The sequence below is a fragment of the Artemia franciscana genome, chromosome 7 (genome assembly GCF_032884065.1).
Source record: "Artemia franciscana chromosome 7, ASM3288406v1, whole genome shotgun sequence".
Taxonomy (NCBI): domain Eukaryota; kingdom Metazoa; phylum Arthropoda; class Branchiopoda; order Anostraca; family Artemiidae; genus Artemia; species Artemia franciscana.
Window position 1 is genome coordinate 54,084,072 of NC_088869.1, and position 19,415 is coordinate 54,103,486.

General features: G+C 34.7%; 1 protein-coding gene across 3 annotated transcripts in view; it reads left to right on the forward strand.

Moving 5' to 3' along the window:
• Positions 1-19,415, forward strand: part of LOC136029465 (maleylacetoacetate isomerase-like) — a 127,734-nt gene that overhangs the window by 83,178 nt on the left and 25,141 nt on the right. For all 3 annotated transcript variants that reach the window (XR_010618053.1, XM_065707885.1, XM_065707886.1), the window contains 3 exons: positions 625-705; positions 6,218-6,295; positions 8,326-8,464. Coding sequence is in view for 2 of the 3 variants with exons in the window: in XM_065707885.1 (XP_065563957.1) it covers positions 625-705; positions 6,218-6,295; positions 8,326-8,464 (298 nt within the window). In the remaining variant the exon portion in view is untranslated. The remainder of the gene's footprint in view (positions 1-624; positions 706-6,217; positions 6,296-8,325; positions 8,465-19,415) is intronic.

Consider the following 19,415-nt stretch of genomic DNA (forward strand, 5'->3'; position numbering starts at 1 on the left):
AAACATTGTTACGCCAGTTCTGAATGTTTGACTGTTTATACCTATTATGACACTAATTGTAATCGCAGTATCTTGAATGTGTTCCAGAAATTAATTATCACCAAAAATAATTAATTAGTAATCATTTTTGTTCCAAGACAACAGATATGCTAACGGAAAATTGTAAGCAACCGCTATTACAGAAAATTCAAAACGGACTAAAATGTCCCTTTAATGTACAGTTGTAATAATTCATAGTTTTTTTTTGGAAGGGGGGCAAATTAGTCGTTTTTAAAGTTTTTCAGTGAAAATACCCAAAAAAGGTATCCTCGCATGAAACATCCCCTAAAAGTTATTTTTTTAAATCTAGGGGGGGGAAACAATCTAGAGGGAAAGGGCCTTCGCTCCAAGTTGACACCTCTGTTAATGCATTAATTGGATTTTAAGGTGCTAAATTTTGTTGTTATTTTCTATTTTAGGCTAATTAATTATCATTAATGACAATTGAATCCTAGAACACACCCACAAACATTTAAATTTTTACTCCTGCCCTGTAATTGTCTTTCCATAACAACCTCTTCCTGAATGTTTATTCGTTATGCCCATGATGACAGGGATAACCAAAGTATATTGTGTTTCTTTTAGTTGTCAGAGGACTACAAGAAGATTAATCTAATGGCACAAGTACCAGCATTAAAAGTAGATGACACCGTTATTACCCAATCTGTAAGTTTTTACTGCAAATTTTATATGTGTCTGATATATGGTCGGTTAAATATTATAGCATAAATTATCTGACTTTAATGTTTTAAATGTACATTTTAGGATACATAAAAAAGAAATGGGGTAGATAAAACTCCGACATTGAAAAAATGGCGAAATATGAAGAAATACGAAATTTTTTATTACCGTATGTAGAGGCTATAAGCCTTTGCTCTGGGTATTACTTATAGATGGAATAATTTTAGAGATGAGGCAATTTTCTTTTATATTTTCTTTTATATATAACCTGTTTTGGAAGATTTTTTTTTTCCCCTACGAAGGAAAAAAGTTCTACTTTAGCTCTGCTATTTTACTTTGGAGAAAATAATGACGAAGACCACACTGCCTCTCCATAATACAACTGCAGAAGATAGAATAATGAGGACTTTTTTCCCCCAAGACAGTGAACCAACAAAACCTATTTGAATATTTCGGCCCTATATCTAAGGGCCGTCTTCAGCAAAGAAAATAATAAACAATAAAACACTTACAATAAAAGTTTTCGGTTAAAAATCCATTCTGTTTTTAAAATAGCCTTAGCATCATTACTTCTTAACGAAAAGTTCAGCCAAGACTGTGTGATAAAAGCTAATATTTTACAAGCTAAAAAGGTTCATTCATTAAACTAACTGTATTTATTAAAAATTGGAACAATTTCTTATTGCGATAAGAAATTAGCTTTAACATGTTAGCTTTTATCACACAGTCTTGGCTGAACTTTTCTTTAAGAAGTAATGATGCTAAGGCTGTTTTAAAAAAAGAATGGATTTTTAACCAAAAACTTTTATTGTAAGTGTTTTATTGTTATTGTTTTGGATGGATTTCAAAATCCATCCAAAAGATTGAGGAATAGATCTGATATCCTCCATAATGGCTTCCTTTGTTATAACTAATTTAGTCTGCAGAATCCCTAAGGACGTTGAGTTTGAAAATATTCAGAACTAAGCATATAATTTGATGCTTGAGGCAAATTACAAATCCTATGAGGACAGCCTGCAGATACCTAGCGTTCAGAAGCTGTCAAAAGATGTCATCATCTAAATCTGAGTTTTGGAAAAATATACCTAAACTCTGATGTTCATAGCCGAATTTTACCGTATTATCAAGAACTACGGACCAGTCAACCAGTAATACGTAGAGGAATCCACACTTCATAATACCAATCCCTATGTTCTCAACCCCAAAGGTATCGAAATGGTATCTATCGTCATTTGTTTCGTACTTTATTAAGCACTACAATTTTGAACTTCTTGGAAATGCTGTATGAAGTTTTGGTAATTCATTTTTATAGTTGTCCATTTTATTGTGTGTTGAATTTTCTTGTCGTATGACGTCCGCCGGTTGCTGTGTGCATATATGGCAATAAAAGTATTCTATTGTTATGGTTAAACTCAAAATCTGGGGGAGGCTAAAGTCTGGGATACGGATGCTCTCTTAGAATTACTCATATGGTATGACTTCTAGAAATCATTCAACCAATATCAAAACTTGTTTGATCTACACGAGCCTACTCCAACCTTCAGGGTGTAGAGTATCACTAGATGTTGCCGCTGATAACACTCCCTTGTAGGCTTCGCAGGGTATAACGAGGAAGAGAGACTCCACTTGAATATTTGCACGATGCTAAGTTGAACTTCTGGCCCGTTTGACCAGCTCAGGTCTACGCTTTTTGGGACGTTCCAACTAGCTTGAAAAATATATCAGTATATTTTTATGGCACTTGGTATTTACCGAGTGACATATAGCGATTGCAACTTCTGTCGGTTTGTCTGTCTGTCCCGGTTTTGCTAGTTTAGGCACTTCCAGATAAGTAAGGACGACGAAATTTGGCAGGTGTATCAGGAACCAGACCAGACTAAATTAAAAATAGTCATTTTCCTGATTCGACAATTTGGGGTGGGGGGGGGGGGTGAGGGGACGGTTAATTCGGAAAAATTTGAAAAAAGAGGTATTTTTAACTTAGGAATGGGTGATTGGATCTTAATGAAATTTGATTTTTAGAAGGATATCGTGTCTCAGAGTTCTTGCTTTAAATCCTTGCCGGATCCAGTGACATTGGGGGAGGGGGAGGGGGAAACCTAAAATATTGGAAAACGCTTAGAGTGGAGGGACTGGAATGAAACTTGGCGGGAAAATTAAGCACAAGTCCTAGATACGTGATTGACATAACCGGAATGGATCCGCTCTCTTTGGGGGAGCTGGGGAGGGGGGGGGGGTAATTCTGAAGAATTAGAAAAAATGAAGTATTTTTAACTTACGAAGGAGTGATCGGATCTTAATGAAATTTCACATTTAGAATGATATCGTAACTCAAATCTCTTTTATTAAATCCCGACCGGACCCATTGTCATTGGGGGAGCTTGGGTAGGGACTGGAAATTTCGGAAAACACTTAGAGTGGAAATATCAGAATGAAACTTGATGGGAAGGATAAGCACAAGTCCAAGATACGTGACTAATATAAATAGACCGGATCTGCATTCTTTGGGGTAGTTGGGGGGGGGGGGGGGGGTTAATTCAGAAACATTTGAAAAAATGAGGTATTTGTAACTTACGAACGGGTGATCAGATCTTAATATAATGTGATATTTAGAAGGATCTTGTGCTTCCGAGCTCTTATTTTAAATCTCGACCAGATCCGGTGACATTTGACGGGGGGAGTTAGAGTGGGAAACCAGAAATCTTGGAAAACGTGAAAATTGAGGTATCTTTATCTTACGAATGGGTGATCGGATCTTAATGAAACTTGATATATAGACAGATCTTATGTCTCAGATGCTCGATTTTCAATTTGAATCGGATCTGGGGACAGAGGGGGTTGAAGCTGGGAAACAAATCTTCGAATCTAGAAATCTTGGAAAACGCTTAGAGTGAAGAGATCGGGATGAAACTTGATGGGAAGAATAAGCAGAAGCTCTAGATATGTGATTGATATAATTGGAATGGATCCGCTCTCTTTGGGGGATTTGGAGGTCATTTCCATTGCTTTGGCGAGTTAGGAGCTTCTGGACATGCTAGAACGATGAGAATTGGTCGGCATGTCAGGGACCTGCATAAATTGACGTGATGGTAGTCGTTTCCCCGATTCTATCATCTGAGGGCTGGAGGGAGAGGAAAAATTGAAAAAATGATGTATATTTAACTCACAAATGAGTGATCTTAATGAAATTTGATATTTAGGAGGACTTAATGTCTTAGAGCTTTTATTTTAAATTCCGACCTTATCCGCTGATATTGGGGGAAGCTGGAGGGGGAAACGGGAAATCTTGGAACACGCTTAGAATGGAGAGGTCGGGATAAAACTTGGTGAGAAGAATAAGCGCAAGTCCTAGATACGTGATTGACATAACCGGACTGAATCCGTTCATTTTTAGGGAGTTGAGGGGGGTATTAATTCAGAAAAATTGAGGTATTTTTAACTTACGAACGGGTGACCGGATCCCCATGAAATTTGATATTTAGAAAGAACTCATGTCTCAGAGCTCTTATTTTTAATCCCGACCAGATCTGGTGACATTGGCGGGAGTTTGAGGGGGACACCAGTAATCTTGGAAAACGCTTAGAGATGAGAGATGGGAATGAAACCGCTGTCTTTGGAAGAGTTAGGAGTGGTCCAGTGCTTTGGCGAGTTCGGTGCTTCTGGACTTGTTAGCACGATGAAAATTGGTAGACGTGTCAGAGACCGGCACAAATTGACTTGGTAAAGTCGTTTTCTCCGATTCGACCATCTGGAGGGCTGAAGGGAGAGGAAAAATTAGAAAAAAGAGGTATTTTTAACTTACGAGTGGGTGATCGTATCTTAATGAATTTTTATATTTTGAATAACCTCGTGTCTCAGAGCTCTTATTTCAAATCCCGACCGGCATGAAGCCTCTAGTTTTCCTTTTAAATCAATTTATTGATTCTTAGAATTTTGCTAGAGCTCATGCCATATGAGCTCTTGGCTCTTGGCTCTTCTGACTTCGTCCCATGTGCCATATGAGCTTTTAGCCATTGTTTCTATTGGAACTTTAAATGAAGTGTACTTGTGAATGGAGACGTTGCTTTTGATATCTTTTGCTAAATATAGGTGATGGGTGAAATCATTAAGCAGATTTGGGCCAAATTCTTTGTTTTGTTATTTTGAAAAATCGACATAAAAGCTTCAATTGACCTTAGTTGTGTTATTCAAAAGCGAGCATTTTAAAATTTTTTGTCTTGAATAGGATCCATTATGACAAAAAAAAAATCACGGCTGGTTGGCGAAAATATTTTAAGCCAAGTCCGACTAAAAAGAAGATACAAAAACAGATGTTTATACACACATAAATGGTATTTGGGAAAGGGTGCTTAAGCTTTCTTGCAGCCATGGACTATCAGACATCAATTGTTAAATTGAGGGATATTTGGACTTGCCGTGTCATCAGGCTTTTTTAATGATCAGACGGCCAAAGCTAAACATACCTCGGAAAAGGAACAGTGGAACTGTATTCGTTTGTTTCGTGGGAATAATCATAAGCTCCCTGGAAATATTCCGGATGCCAGATGAGGCGCTAAATGTCTCGTCCTGCTGCAATTCAACTATTGATCCCTGATAATCCATTGACCTAGGTGAGGCTGCATACAAACATACAAAAATCGAATGAGGAAGTCAATCTTGTGGGTCACAAAAAACTTGGGGTTTCGTGTATTTTTGTATTATTTGCTTGTTTTTTCGTTTTTTCAAATATTGTGCTTGAATCTATGTCTGTATTGTTTTCCATCCATGTTCCATCCAACGCGTCTTTATGGATGTTTTGAGCAGGGCTTTCATGATCCGATTATGGAGATCTGGAATCTCTGTCCATTTTTCTCCATTACTACACTTGAATCACAAAAAATTGGTAGAATTTAACATGAACAATGTCTAAGTTCACAAAAAAATTAGAATAAGTTTTGAAAATGGACCCAATAAATTTTATCTGCATCTTTGTCGTTTTGTTAACTCGATGATAACAACTGGACAACTGCCAGAACATATTCTTATAGTTTAAAAGATTTTTTTAAAACATTCCTTCTTAATCAAGGATGGAGCCAATGACATCTGAAATTTAACGTGACATGTTTTCTTTTGTGAATTTTACTTTATATTCAACGAATCTACAGTTTGCTATTGTGAATTTTTCTTGTGGAACATTTTCTTTAGTTGTATAATTTGTTATATTTTTCCTGGTATCATTTAATTATTTCTTTTTTTTTAGCTTTTTTTATTTTATGCTTCATCTGTCTCTATTTTTACGCGTGTTGCCATTGTTATATATATATATATATATATATATATATATATATATATATATATATATATATATATATATATATATATATATATATATATATATATATATAATATATATATATATATATATATATATATATATATATATATATATATATATATATATATATATATATATATATATATATATATATATATATATATATATTGTTCCTTTTTTCAGCTAAGCATAATGGAATATCTTGAAGAAATATGTCCTGAGCCATCTCTTCTTCCTAAGACAGCATTGGAAAGAGCAAAGGTATTAATTTACATAAATATTTTCTTTATTTGATATTTTTCAATATCTATTTTATTTTTTACTTTTTCATAATTTAGTTACATTTCTGTTGATGTAACTTTTATTTTGGATTTTAAGATAATTAAAAATATAGAAAATCTACATCTAAGACATACTTTTAAGACGTCAGATGGTAATTTTTGAAGCAACCTCTTTTGTTTGCTGAAGCAACATTTTGATTCAGGGAATCAATAAGTGGCTCGGCAACTGATTTTCTAAACACTTGAAGGAAATAGATTTAAAACTAGAAAATATTGATCAAAATTGTTTGAATATTGAGCTAAAAACGAAATTGGTTGTTCCTGTATTGACATTCACAAATAATTCCTGTAATCTTGAACAATATTCAATTGCTGAATGTTATAAGGAAAAAAGGAAAACTATTTAAAACATTTTTATTTCAAGAAAGCGCAAACAACACTTTAAATTTTAAGGGGGTCTCAGAGGCAAGGCCGAATCCAGAAGTAGGGGGAGGTAAGGGGTTTGAAACACCCCCTCCCCCTGTATCCCCCAAAATGTTTGTTTGACTTGTAAAAGCGTAACAAAAGTGAATATAAAATAAGTTTTTGGTATGATTCTTAATTTTTTTTAACACCCCTGAAAAAATCCCTTCATACCCCCTCCCCCCAAAAAAAAATCTCGGATAAGGCCCTGCTGAGAGGGCTGCAATCCGATCTTATCTGCTTATAATGTCTGTTGGTTCTAAGGTTGACTTGATTATTTATTTAAAAATTTGTCCGTTTTAGGTTTCATTTATTCATATCTGCTGACACATTTTCTTCCTAATGTCTAACCAGCCGTGTTGAGACGTTCAATTGCTTTAACCTGTTGATTTTTTTTATGTTTATGTTAACTATATTTAGTGTGATTTTTATTTTTTTTGTGATGTTTATGTTAACTACGTTTTGTGTGATGTTTAATTTCTGTTTCCTTTTTTGTTAGCGTTAATTTGTGCCTTTACTTCTCTCTCCAACTCTATTATGAACTTAGATTTGTTAATAGATGTACTGCAATGACTTAGTTTTTCTTCTTTTTGTCTTTTTCTTTCTTTCATCTTCTGTCTTCTTTCTTTTTTGTCTCTTCTTGTATGGTGCACCGCCCTTGTATGAAATGATTAAATGAATGTCTATTTAAAATTTTAGATGTTTATGTTTGTTTTTTGTTTGTTTCTTTGCTATTGGCTTTTTTGTCTTTCTCTATTTTTCTTTTCTTTTCCACACCACTCCTCTACACGTTCGTCTTTTTTATACACAAATGGTCACAATAAGCTATTATTATTCATAGTAGCTTGTCTTCATTTTAAGTTTATTATAGGAATTCATTTCTTTTTGTTTCCGGTTTTGATATCACTTCTTACTTTTATTTATTGCTCATTGAATTAATCTTCAAGCCAATGGCAGTATCTTAAGACGTACTGTGTATTACTGAAGTGACTCCTAAATTGGTGTTACAATTGGAACGTATTACGATCATTATTTATTTATAACCCACTATGAAAAAAAAGGGAAAAATTGGAGTAAAGAAAAATAAAAAAAACTTAACTTGAAAAAAATCAGTATTGTGAAAAGATCATGAAATCGCTCTCACTTCAAAATAGGACCCTCAGACAGCCCATCGTGTAGCAAGCCTAGCTTTGCTGTTGTGCCTAGAAGATTAATTTTCTACAAAATTTGCACGTTCTCATCGTCTAAATATTTTAGATACCAAAAATACACTGCTCGGAGCGGTCGGATATCTTTTTGAGAAAAAATAGAAACAAACCGTATGAAAATAACATGAATTTTCAAAGTAGTTTGAGTGCAGTCTCGCTAAAGCTTTGCAGTTATTAACTCCTTTTATTAACTACTATTAAGCATCCGAAAAGGGACTTAAGTTGACTGTGTATTCAAAATTCTGCATAGAGTTCTCGAAAGGATATGTCGTGAGCTTAGACGTGAAATTTTACTTAATTTATTCATAATCAAAATATAAAAATATGTCTTTTCAATCAGGTCCGTGAAATCTGTCTAATAATTGGTTCTGGAATACAGCCTCTTCAGAATTTGTCGGTGTTACAGTATATAGCAAAAAATGAGGGCAACGAAAAGAAACTGGAGTGGGCCAAGCACGTTATAGAAAAGGGTTTTGAAGGTAAGGTAGTGCATATTTTGTACTTAAAGACACTTTGCCGTCTCATTTTTCCAGATAGCCCTATGGTACATTTTGATAAAATTATTGATGTTCTTCATCTCTTTTGAATTTCCAAGGTCAAATGAAAGCACAACCAGAATAAAGTCTTTAAAGTTTTGTCTATCTTTAGTGATGGTTCAGATAGCATTATTGAAATGGGTTAGGCTGAGCGCAGAGCCTTGTTTCTTACCCTTTCGGACGGCGATGGTGTTGGTCAGCTGGACGCACCAGCATGAACGCATTGCTTCACCGTTCTATTGACCGTGAAAAGGATTTATTCTGCTACTCAGCAGAGGAAGGATAGCTTCTTTTGAAAAAAGTATTATACAGCCGAACGTGGTCTAAAATAGCCAAAGAGTTTCGCGTATATTTTTCATGCCCGAGCCTTCGTAAAATCCTAACTGGGTTCGGTAATCAAATCCCCAATGCAAAGTGTTTTGATTTGGTGTATTACTGCTAGTAACTCTTCCAAGGTCAAACCCACTTGGGGCCGGCGCTGCCTTGAACGCTGTTCCTGCTGTCCAAGTAAAAATTTCCTCTGAAGCGGAATATAGATATGCCTCTAGTCCCTTTCCCGATTGTGAACGAAATAAAAATCTTAGGAGTAACTTTCACTTGTGACTGTAGTTTCAGTGCCCATATTAATTTAACCGTCCACAAGGCTAATGCAACACTTACCAACATGAGGCGTTTTGGGTGTGATACTGAAAGTCTTCTCCTTGCCTACATGTGTTATGTTCGCCCGTTGCCCGAGTACGCGTGCCCGGTGTGGGGTCCATCTGCTAACCGCACAGCGTACCGATTACTCGACATAGAGTGTGTCCAGAAAAGAGCAACAAGGATTATACTCCGAAACCGTGACATACCCTATGATCAAGCCCTAGCTAAATTAAATTTATCTCCACTTAAAGTCCGACTTGAACACCTTATTCAGCAATTTGGAAAATTCATCCTAGCCAATAAGAGCCACCGATCAATACTACCCGAACCAGCCCCTCCCAATAGCCGAACTCGGTTGCAAAATAAACTTGTACCCCCTAAAGTACGAACTAATCGTTACGCCAACTCATTTGTGCCTTTCTTCTCATCAATTTTTAATGCTGAGTCGTAGTGTGTGATTTTTGTTTAAATGTATGATTTTTGTGAAAAAACTGAATTTAGCTATGCTACAAAGTTTTTAATATACCGATCTCTCTCTCTCTCTCTCTCTCTCTCTCTCTCTCTCTCTCTCTCTCTCTCTCTCTCTCTCTCTCTCTCTCTCTCTCTCTCTCTCTCTCTCTCTCTCTATATCCCTCTCTCTCTCTCTCTCTCTCTCTCTCTCTCTCTCTCTCTCCCTCTCTCTCTCTCTCTCTCTCTCTCTCTCTCTCTCTCTCTCTCTTTCTCTCTCTCTAATTCGGTTGTTACCCAAAAACTTAATCTGCTTCATCTGCGAAACGTAAGCTTCTCCGTCTTACAGTGCACATCAAAACTCGAGGGCAACGAAAAGAAACTAGAGTGGACGAAGAAGTTACAGAAAAGGTCTTGAAGGAATTGTTGTGTATGTTTCGTTCTAAAGTTAATACTGATATGAAATTTCTCCTAAAATCAATTTATATTTTTGCTAAATAATGCGCTTACTTATAGGTAGGCCAACGAACAGTATGGTCAAGCATATTTGATGTCTTCACGAAAAGTAGAATTGTATGAAAAAAACCAAAAAGTATTTCTTATTTGTTTTCCTTTTTTTATCTCGAAAAGAAAAAAAATGGTACAATCTGTGATGCTCGAGAACATTTTTAGAGATGGAGTTATTGAAGATGTTATTACGTGGAAATGCTTTTTATGACAAAGGTAAATATTTAGTTACAATAAATTTTAATTGGAATAGTTGGAAAGTTTCGAAGAACAATGTTTTAGTTAAAAAATAAATACATATAAATAATTCATAGGTGACCTTACATATTTCAACCCCCCAGTCAAATTCATTCGAAGAACCTAGGGGAAATAATCTGGCAAAATAATAATAATATACTCAATATTTTTTTAAGGTCAATCCTGACATTGAGTTCAATCGGCAATAACTAATCTTTACCGTATTTTCATAATCTTATTTGCATATACATTTTCATCTGATATCCCGGGTTTGGTATCCCAACTTTGTGGATTGTAAACAAACATTTCAAGAGAATTCGAAAGAAAACTTCTTTTCGGGTGCTTTGATACATTTCAAAGTATCCGATAAAATCAGTACACAAATTAGAAATAACAGCCAATGTAATAGCATTGGGTTAGTAAAGGGTGATGTGTCTCTAATATATTTTTGTCTATTTTAGTTTTTTCTCCAGGGGTCTTGCAAGTTATTGCAACTAAATCTTTACCTTTGTCATAAAAAGTATTTCCATGTAATGCCATCTTCAATAAATCCATCTTTAAAAATGTTCTCCAGCATCGCAGATTCTACCATTTTTTTTCTTTTCGAGATGAAAAATAGGAAAACAAACAAAAAATACTTTTCGGTTTTTTTTCATACAATTCTACTTTTTGTGAAGACGTTAAATATGCCTGACCATACAGTTTGTTGACCTATCCATATACAAGCGCATTATTTAGCAAAGATATAAATTGATTTTAGGATATATTCCATATCAGCATTAACTTTAGTACGAAACATACCCTACAGTCCCTTCAAAACCTTTTCTGTAACTTGTTCGTCCCACTCTAGTTTCTGGCTCATTTAATCCCGTCTATGGCTTCTAGTACTATCTGTAAGTTGTGCAACCTGATACCCCTTCGACGCTTCATGCACCTCTAGCCAGTTTGACTGCCGGGGCGTTTGGGGTCAGCTACCAATCCCTTAAGCTCCACATTCTTTACGCCAAAGATTTACTTATGTTTTGTTTTAAGTATAATGTCTATATCTTTAAAATGTTGTCTATACAGTATCTATAATATGTTAGAACTGTGCAAAAAGAGGGGTCGTACCCCCTCATTTTTATACAGGATATCATTTTTTACACCATAGTTCGATTTCATTTGAAAAAAAGCTAGTTTTTTTTTTGTGAAAAAGCATGTGAAAATGCAGCTCTTAAAGGATTTTTGCAAAAGAAATTTCTTTTTCTGTAGGCTGTATAAAATTCTGAGGATCAAATGTGCTACCATATGGCAGTTTGTCCTTGGGAAATTTGAAGTCTTTGATTTTCAATTTCTTGAGTTTCTTGGGAAATTTGAGACCAAAATTCCAAAATCTTTGCCTTGTGTCATTTTGAGTGTTGAGATAGAAATTGTCTACTGTTAGCCCAAAATGACCTAAAATGGCGCCTCGACGTCATTTGCTTTCTCTTTTTCTGTTTTTAAAAGGCAATATAACTCATAATTTTGGGTACACTAAACTTTGTTCAAGTTTTCGGTAACAGTTGGTTTGATTCAGCAATGAATGAACTTTTCAAGAAATATACATATTTTTGTAGATAGATGATTGAAAACTCCTGCCTAGGCTTATCAGACTTGTAGAATTTGACCTTTGTATTGTTTTTTATTCTTTGACAAAGAGTGACGCGTGACATTATTTTTTTTTGTCAAGATTATACCTTTTCTTTGTGTTTTTTGCTCCTTCTCATAAATTATATATGTCTGAAGTTAATATTAGAATTAGATACATTTGAGGCATAAAGGCCTCATTTTTTGAAAAATTCCATTTTAAGTTTTGGTTGTCATTGACAAGAGTCAATTTACTTACTTCTCAATCAGTTAGTACTATTTTTTGCCCTATTACAGTGTTTCTTGATATGGGCTGGAGGGAGGGTCAGAATAATAATACGCTTATTTGCAAACGAATGTTTCGAAAAGTAATTAAGGGATATTTCTGAAGATGCGCATGATTATATAAAAATGCAAGAATAAGAAGTTTTATAAATTAGCAAGCATAGCCTATGTTAATCAAAATAGTAGTATAGTAAAGTCTACATACAAAATACGATTTGAACATAAAAGGACAGGCTTTTCATCTAAAAATTGAAAAATAAACAAGTTTTTTCGAATGACAGTAAGGAGCAAAATTAAAATTGAAAACGAACATAAATTATTCCGTATGTGAGTGGGGTTACACCTTCCTTAACCCTCGATCTCTACCCTAAAGTCTTTTTCAAAGAACTGTTGCGAAAGGTCACACTTTAGCGAAAAGAACTAGGTTTGAGGAAGGGATAGTCGCTCTCTTTTACATAATGATTTCTTTTGTTTGAAGTTTTAATTTTGCCCCTCGCTTATTGCCGAAGATACTTTTTATTTAATTTCTGACCGTTTTACAAATCATGTCAGAAAATATCCTTCTCTCATAAAATTTCTTCCAAAAACCGTTCTTCTTATGAAAATCCCCCCCCCCCGCAGAAAATTCTTTTTTCCCTGCAGAAAATTCCTCTAAAAAGAATTTCCACATGTTTCCCACTAAGAGATAATATATGTGAACAATGGTCAAATTGCGTAACTTATAGCCCTTTTCCCACGGGCTATGTGGGGTCTTGTCATCCCCAAAGACATAGTTATTGGACATATCAACGCTATACTAAATCGAATGGCTATCTCAAATTTTGATTATATGTCTTTTGGGGTAAAACTGAATTGAGAAGGAGCCCAGTTGTCCTCTTATCTTTTTGGTCACTTAAAAAGAGCACTAGAACTTTAATTCTCATTGGAATAAACCTTCTCCCGATCTCCTAGGACTAATGGTTTAATACGATTACCCTGGGAAAAAATTATCACGCATCCGCCATCTTTCTTCTGGTAAATTTCTATATTTGTGTAGATAGGAGCTTGAAACCTCTGTATTAGTGATCTCAGGTATGCTGAATCTAGTGGTCTGGTTCTCATTAAGATCGCTTGGCTTTCTAGGGGTGTTTCCTGCCTGTTTTGAAAATCAGACAAATTTTCTCCTGCTCATGGCTTTTGGTGGTAACATTGAACTTAATTAATTGATTAGAAAGATTCCGTTGTTTTAAGTTTTGTTTACTATTGGACCGAGTCCCTCCTTACTTACAGTTCGTTACTATGTATGGTTTGACTGTTAGCTGTTTCATAAGTCTTGACCTACATATCGTTCAGCTTAAACTAAAATTTATTATGTGGAAGCCGTGAAAAGACTGGCCTGATTTATCATTTATTTTAGGGTTCTCGACACCTGAACAGTTGTGAAACGATGACTTGGCGTAATCTTTCACTAAAAATAAAAAATTGAGTGTCTTAAAATATGTCAGATCAGGCTCTTTCGGCTTTGCAGGATAGGTTTTAGTGTAAATTTTGATTTATCAAAATTTTGAATTTCTTTTAAGAATTGTTGCCACTAAATTCTGCGAATTTTCATTTTTACGAATTAAGAACGAATTGTGATAAATTTTCTTTGACCCAGCAAGAGAAATTAACGGCTCATGCGTTTGCGCGTGGAAGAAATCTGCTTGCTCTACTACCTAATCCAAGTCTAATATGTCTAATGCATTTAGCTACCTCATTATTTAAATCATATAACATTTTAAATCCTCTATTTATTTAATTATCCAACATCGTTTAATATATCTATCATCTAATATCATCTAAGCTCAGAAAAAACAAAATAAATGAAAAAGTCCAATAATGCAGAAAGTGAAAGTTCAAACTTACCGACCTATAAAACCGAGACGGAAAACCCAAAGAAGTAAGAAACATTAAGTCTAAAAACCTAAAAAATGTACAATCACCAAGTTTGCAATGGAGTCGAGACACAAATTAGACGTGTGCTGTTATTTCTTTCGCTAGTATTTGCCATATCTTGCTGTTTTTTATTTAAACATCTTAGGCGTTTCTTATTTTTAATTGCTTGTCAATTTAGTTTTTACGCCTCAAAATGCACACTTCTTCCCAAAATGATATTACTCTTATATCTGTTTATCAAAAACATTTACCAGATGTTTCTCAAAAAAAGCTTAGCAAAAAAGAAAGAAAAAAGAGGAGACTAAAGGACTCAACGATCTAAGAAATGGATACTAAAAGCCTCATAAGCATATAGTAACTCAGTCTCAAAATTGATTCTATATACAAATAAACAACCTTTGGCCTTTCTTCGCTTGTATTGACTATCCTATTAATCTTTATTTAAAATTTCTATGTAACTTATTTTTTATTATTTGTTGATTCGGTCTTCTAGCTGTCAAATACAAATTTCCTTCTATGATATTAATTTTATGTCTCCCAAATATAGCCTATTGAGTATTAAATAATTTCTTAGACCACTCTGATTTTCCATTTACGAAAAATTAAGCAAAAAAACGGGTTTAATTTCAACAAAGCAGTGAACAAAAAATAGAAACAAAACAACACTTAAATTAAAAAAAAAAAATCCGAATATTTTGGCCCCACGTCCGGGAATCTTTCTTAAAAAAAAAAAAGTCTCTGTTTTTTTTTTTCGTTCTTTTGTACTTCTGTTTTCGTTAAGAAAGGCTCCCGGACGCGGGGCCGAAATATTCTGAATATTTTTAAATTAAAGTGTTGTTTTATTTTTATTTTTTTGTCACTGATTTGTTGAAATTAAAACCCATTTTTTCTTGCTTAATTTTTCGTATATTGAGTATTGTGCTAAAAGCTCGCCATTGAAAAACAAAATGCTAAGAAATACTAAAAAACAGAGATTAAAGAACCAAACGACCTGGAAAACGTAGAGCAAAATCCTGAAAAAATGTACAATTATTTGAACGTCAATAAAGTTTGTATACAAATGAGCCACCGTATAACAAAATGAAAAACAAAATGCTAAGAAAAATAAATAACAGAGATAAAAGAACCAAACGACTTGGAAAACGAGAAACAAAAACCTCAAAAAATGTACAATTACTTGAACTTTAAATAAAGTTTGTATACAAATGAACCACCGTCTACCAAAATGTTTGCCATTTTTTTGCTATTATTTGCCTTATCCTGCTGTTCTTTATGAAAGAATCTTGAATGTTTCTTATATGTCGTGACACATCGATTCGGTACTAAAAATTATTTGAATAGCCTATACACAAAGTTTAATTCTACCAACCATACTAAGAGAAAGACAATAACGTTAGACAACTGAACTGAAAGTGAAGGCCACCGTAGGGGTACCGATGACAACCTCCTTGCGGTGCCCCTGAGAGTACTCGGCCGATTTATACCTATCCACAAATGGTGGCTTACTACTAATTTCAGTCACTGCCTAACGACTGGCCATTCCACTAAGTTTCAGGCAAGATGCATGGTATTCTGTGGAATCCTCTGCCGAGACTGGATGGGCTGAAGCCAGTAATTGTGGCCAAAATTATGCTGGATCGTAAGGGGAAATTTCCCTGGACATATGAAGTGCCGAAAGTAGCGCAAGAACAGATCCTTCGAAGAGCAATCTGAGATGGGAGAAAAAAACAATTTTTTTTAGTACTGGTTCTGAGGACCGAGTGCCGCGAGAAACCCTCCTCATTTTTGAGGGACAAGTGTTGCCTGCCCTAGCTGGTCTGGAGCTTGAGGGTCAGGTGCAGGTGAAGCAGAAAAACAATGCTGGACGCTTCAATACAAGGGAAAGGGCTTTAAGGATAGCTCTGAAACGGGAAAAAATAGATAGCCAAGCTGTATCTGAAAACACTGTGGCTGAGGGGCACCAATAGCAAAGCAGACTAGGCTTGGCGGTTAAACTGAATATTAGACCCTCCACCATTAAATAGTTGTTTTTGTTTCTTCTTTTTGGTGCGACGACAATGGGCCTTTGTTTCTTGAGCCCCCATTCAGTTTTCTGAGTACGTTTATAGTAATACTAATATACAGTATAGGCTACTGTAAACTGAGTTAACTTGGTATAGTTAACCAGTAAAGCTTAATAAAAACTAAGCGGATTATATCTCTTTTGTAAGGGCCTTAAAGTTTATGTTTACTGTGAAACACAACGCTTTGAGTGAAGCCTATAGCTGTAACTTGAGTTTTAAGGACAATATCATCATGTCATTTCATTAGTTCAAAGTTTCAATCGTTAGTTTCAAGTCAATTCATTCATTGCTCTATAATTATAATACTACTTCAAATTTTCCTTAGTGGATCATCAAAATGTGCTTAAGAAATGGGACATTTTTCCTTTTTGAATGATTTTCAACCCATTTTCAATGCATTTTTTAATCTACAAAAAATTCAAGGCCAGTTTCAGACTAATTCGGTAGATGGATAGAGCTGGATTCCTGCTATAGAATAGTAGTAAAATTACCGTCTTGCGTCGAAACATTAAGACATTATATTAGGTTACATAAAATTATATAGGACATTAAATGGGGTTGCGCGATTTTATAGACTATAGAGAAAGAACATACCAAAAAGTAGCAAAGGGAGTATAAACCTTAATAAAAGGAATAATTAATGAAAATCTTCTTCATAGCCGAATTTTTAATATGTTTTTCTTAATTTAATTTCTTTCAAAGCATCATTTTCTTCTTCTTTTTGAAGGCAAATGTCGCTTTCATTTTGAAATATTAGGATTTACTCTCATTCTGCATAGTTAGATGGCGCTACTGTAGATGTTCTTTTCGATCTCTAGGCCCAATTCTTTACAGCAAAATCATCTCGATCAATATAGCAATAAACATAATCTCACAATTCAGGGTCACTTAAAGGTGAGGTAGTAAAACATATTTATCTGAGACTTTAGAATTTTGAACAGTTCTTGAATATGATTCCTTGACGCGGAAAGGGTGGTGCTAGTTTTTGTATAGTAAAGTCACAGATATAAATAAAACGTTGCAGAAGCTGTTATCTAGTTTTTTTTTCTGGTTTCACTGATCCAAGCTACAAGTTCTCATCAAAATTATATATATTTTTAAAGAATATCTTTTGAATGTCTTATTGGAGTTCTTTGATCTAGGACCAGATTCTCAGCTTTCATCCTCCCCCGTTCCACATTATAGGCTAATACTGTCACACGAAAGTAGTTTTCACTTTGGTTAAAGTGAAATACGTTGGGCAGTATTTTTATCGATTGTTGTGTATGTTTTCTTCATTTATGTCATAAATGATCTAATTGGTTTCACGACCAACTTGTTCAACGTCAGAATTATTTCTTAATTTCTTTTTTTAGCTTACTTTAACATGAGCCTTTTTGAAAATAAATACTTGGATTTATTTCACCAAAAAATACAGGCGGATGAAGGGATAGAGGGTACCCCTTTGAAGACATGCTTGAGTACCAGACATGTGCTTGAAAATTAATTTTGTGATCACAGATTAGGGTTAAAGGTAAGGGATCCCAACTAAAAAGACAAACTAAGTCTAAAATTTTTGTAAGTTACAGAAAAAATTTGAGAATTCCATGGTTTCTGCGGGGTGCAATGACATCTCCATGTACGTCCCAGCAAAGCGCCCACAATGGGACTGTGGTGAGAAAAATTCATGACATTCGTTAGTAAAAGGGGTGTTTGTGTAGGCGTTTTGGTGTAAAACAAGGGAGAAATCACTCCTCTTGACAAATTCAAGTTGGAAATGTTTACTATTAGCTAGATTCAATAACTATAAAAAGGAAGAGGGAAAAAAACACGATTATGAGCGTTTGGGAACTACTTAGTGAGGTGGAGGACATCTGTATTTTATAAATAGGTTTTTTCTATCTATGATTCTTTCAAGAAGATGTAAATAAGGTACCTGGATAATGCAAAAAATATTGGCTTTCAGTGGTCCTGTCAATCCCATTTCATAGTTGCCATATTTAGTGGAAATATTTCAGACTAAAATTATTCTTTTTAGACGTAGGATTATTGGTTCCCTTCTCCAAAAGAATTCTACTTTCCTCTGAAAGTCTCAACTGCTTCATTTAGAATAGTAATACTGCCTAAAAACAAGATTGGTTGCAGATGTTTGTTTACAATGCCTTAAATATCTGCATTTTCATGTCCTTTGATCAAATATTGAACCCGGATAATAAACTTCACAATAAACAGGATTGGCCAAGTCCCTCCCTAGCCCCCCCCACCACCACCAGTATAGTTTTGTCTTGTAGTATTGCCAGAAACATAATCGCTTTTATGTGTACGAGCTTGCACGAAGGACGTGTATTAGACCGCTTTGCCTGATTTCATTGTTGTGGGACTTGGACCTAAAGGGAGGAATGATGTGCATTTTTAAATGAGTGCCACAATAACACTACAGTGCCTCTGCACTGTATATTGCGTATGCTATAATGCCTCTTTACTATAGCCATTACTGTTGACCAGCAATGGATGAGTAAGATTTTATTATGTAGTCGTACTTTCTTTGAATTCGGATCTGAATAAATGAGTGCAAAGAAGATAATCCCTAGACAAAAAAGAAAAAAATGCATTTGCCCAAGGAATTCTCCTTAAGCGTTAGAATGAAGACCCAAAAATCAAATTGTGGGAATAAAGGACGGTGACTTTTTCCAAGAATAAACCACTATGAATCCCCCTCTTTTTTCTTATTGAACCTATAGGTTCAGATAAATTTATTTTTATATTTTTGTGAAATTGTATTTTGTATTTAAAAGAAAAACGTGGTTGGTTCGTAGCTATATTTTGCGTGCTGATTCCCAGTACGAAAACAGTTATTTTTGTCACTTATGACGGTAAAGGCTTTTATATGATTTATTCCCTGAAGAATAGTGAAAACTTTCGTTGGGTCTTTTTAATATTACAACTCGGTTTTTTTACGCTGATTCCATCTGACTTAATTTTTTTTTTCTCTTTTATGCGGTGTAGCAAGTTTTTTTTAGGTAGGCTACATACCATTTTTTTTTGTTATTTATCCTTATAAGGAAGGACAAAAGGAACCTCAACAGTGCCCCCTCCTAACTGTTGATTCCTTAGCAGAGATTCCTGTAGATTCCTTACTACTGTTTTCACTTACTTCACAATTTGACACTTCATAACCATGTTTGAGTGTTTTCACAATTGCCCACCTTTAAAAT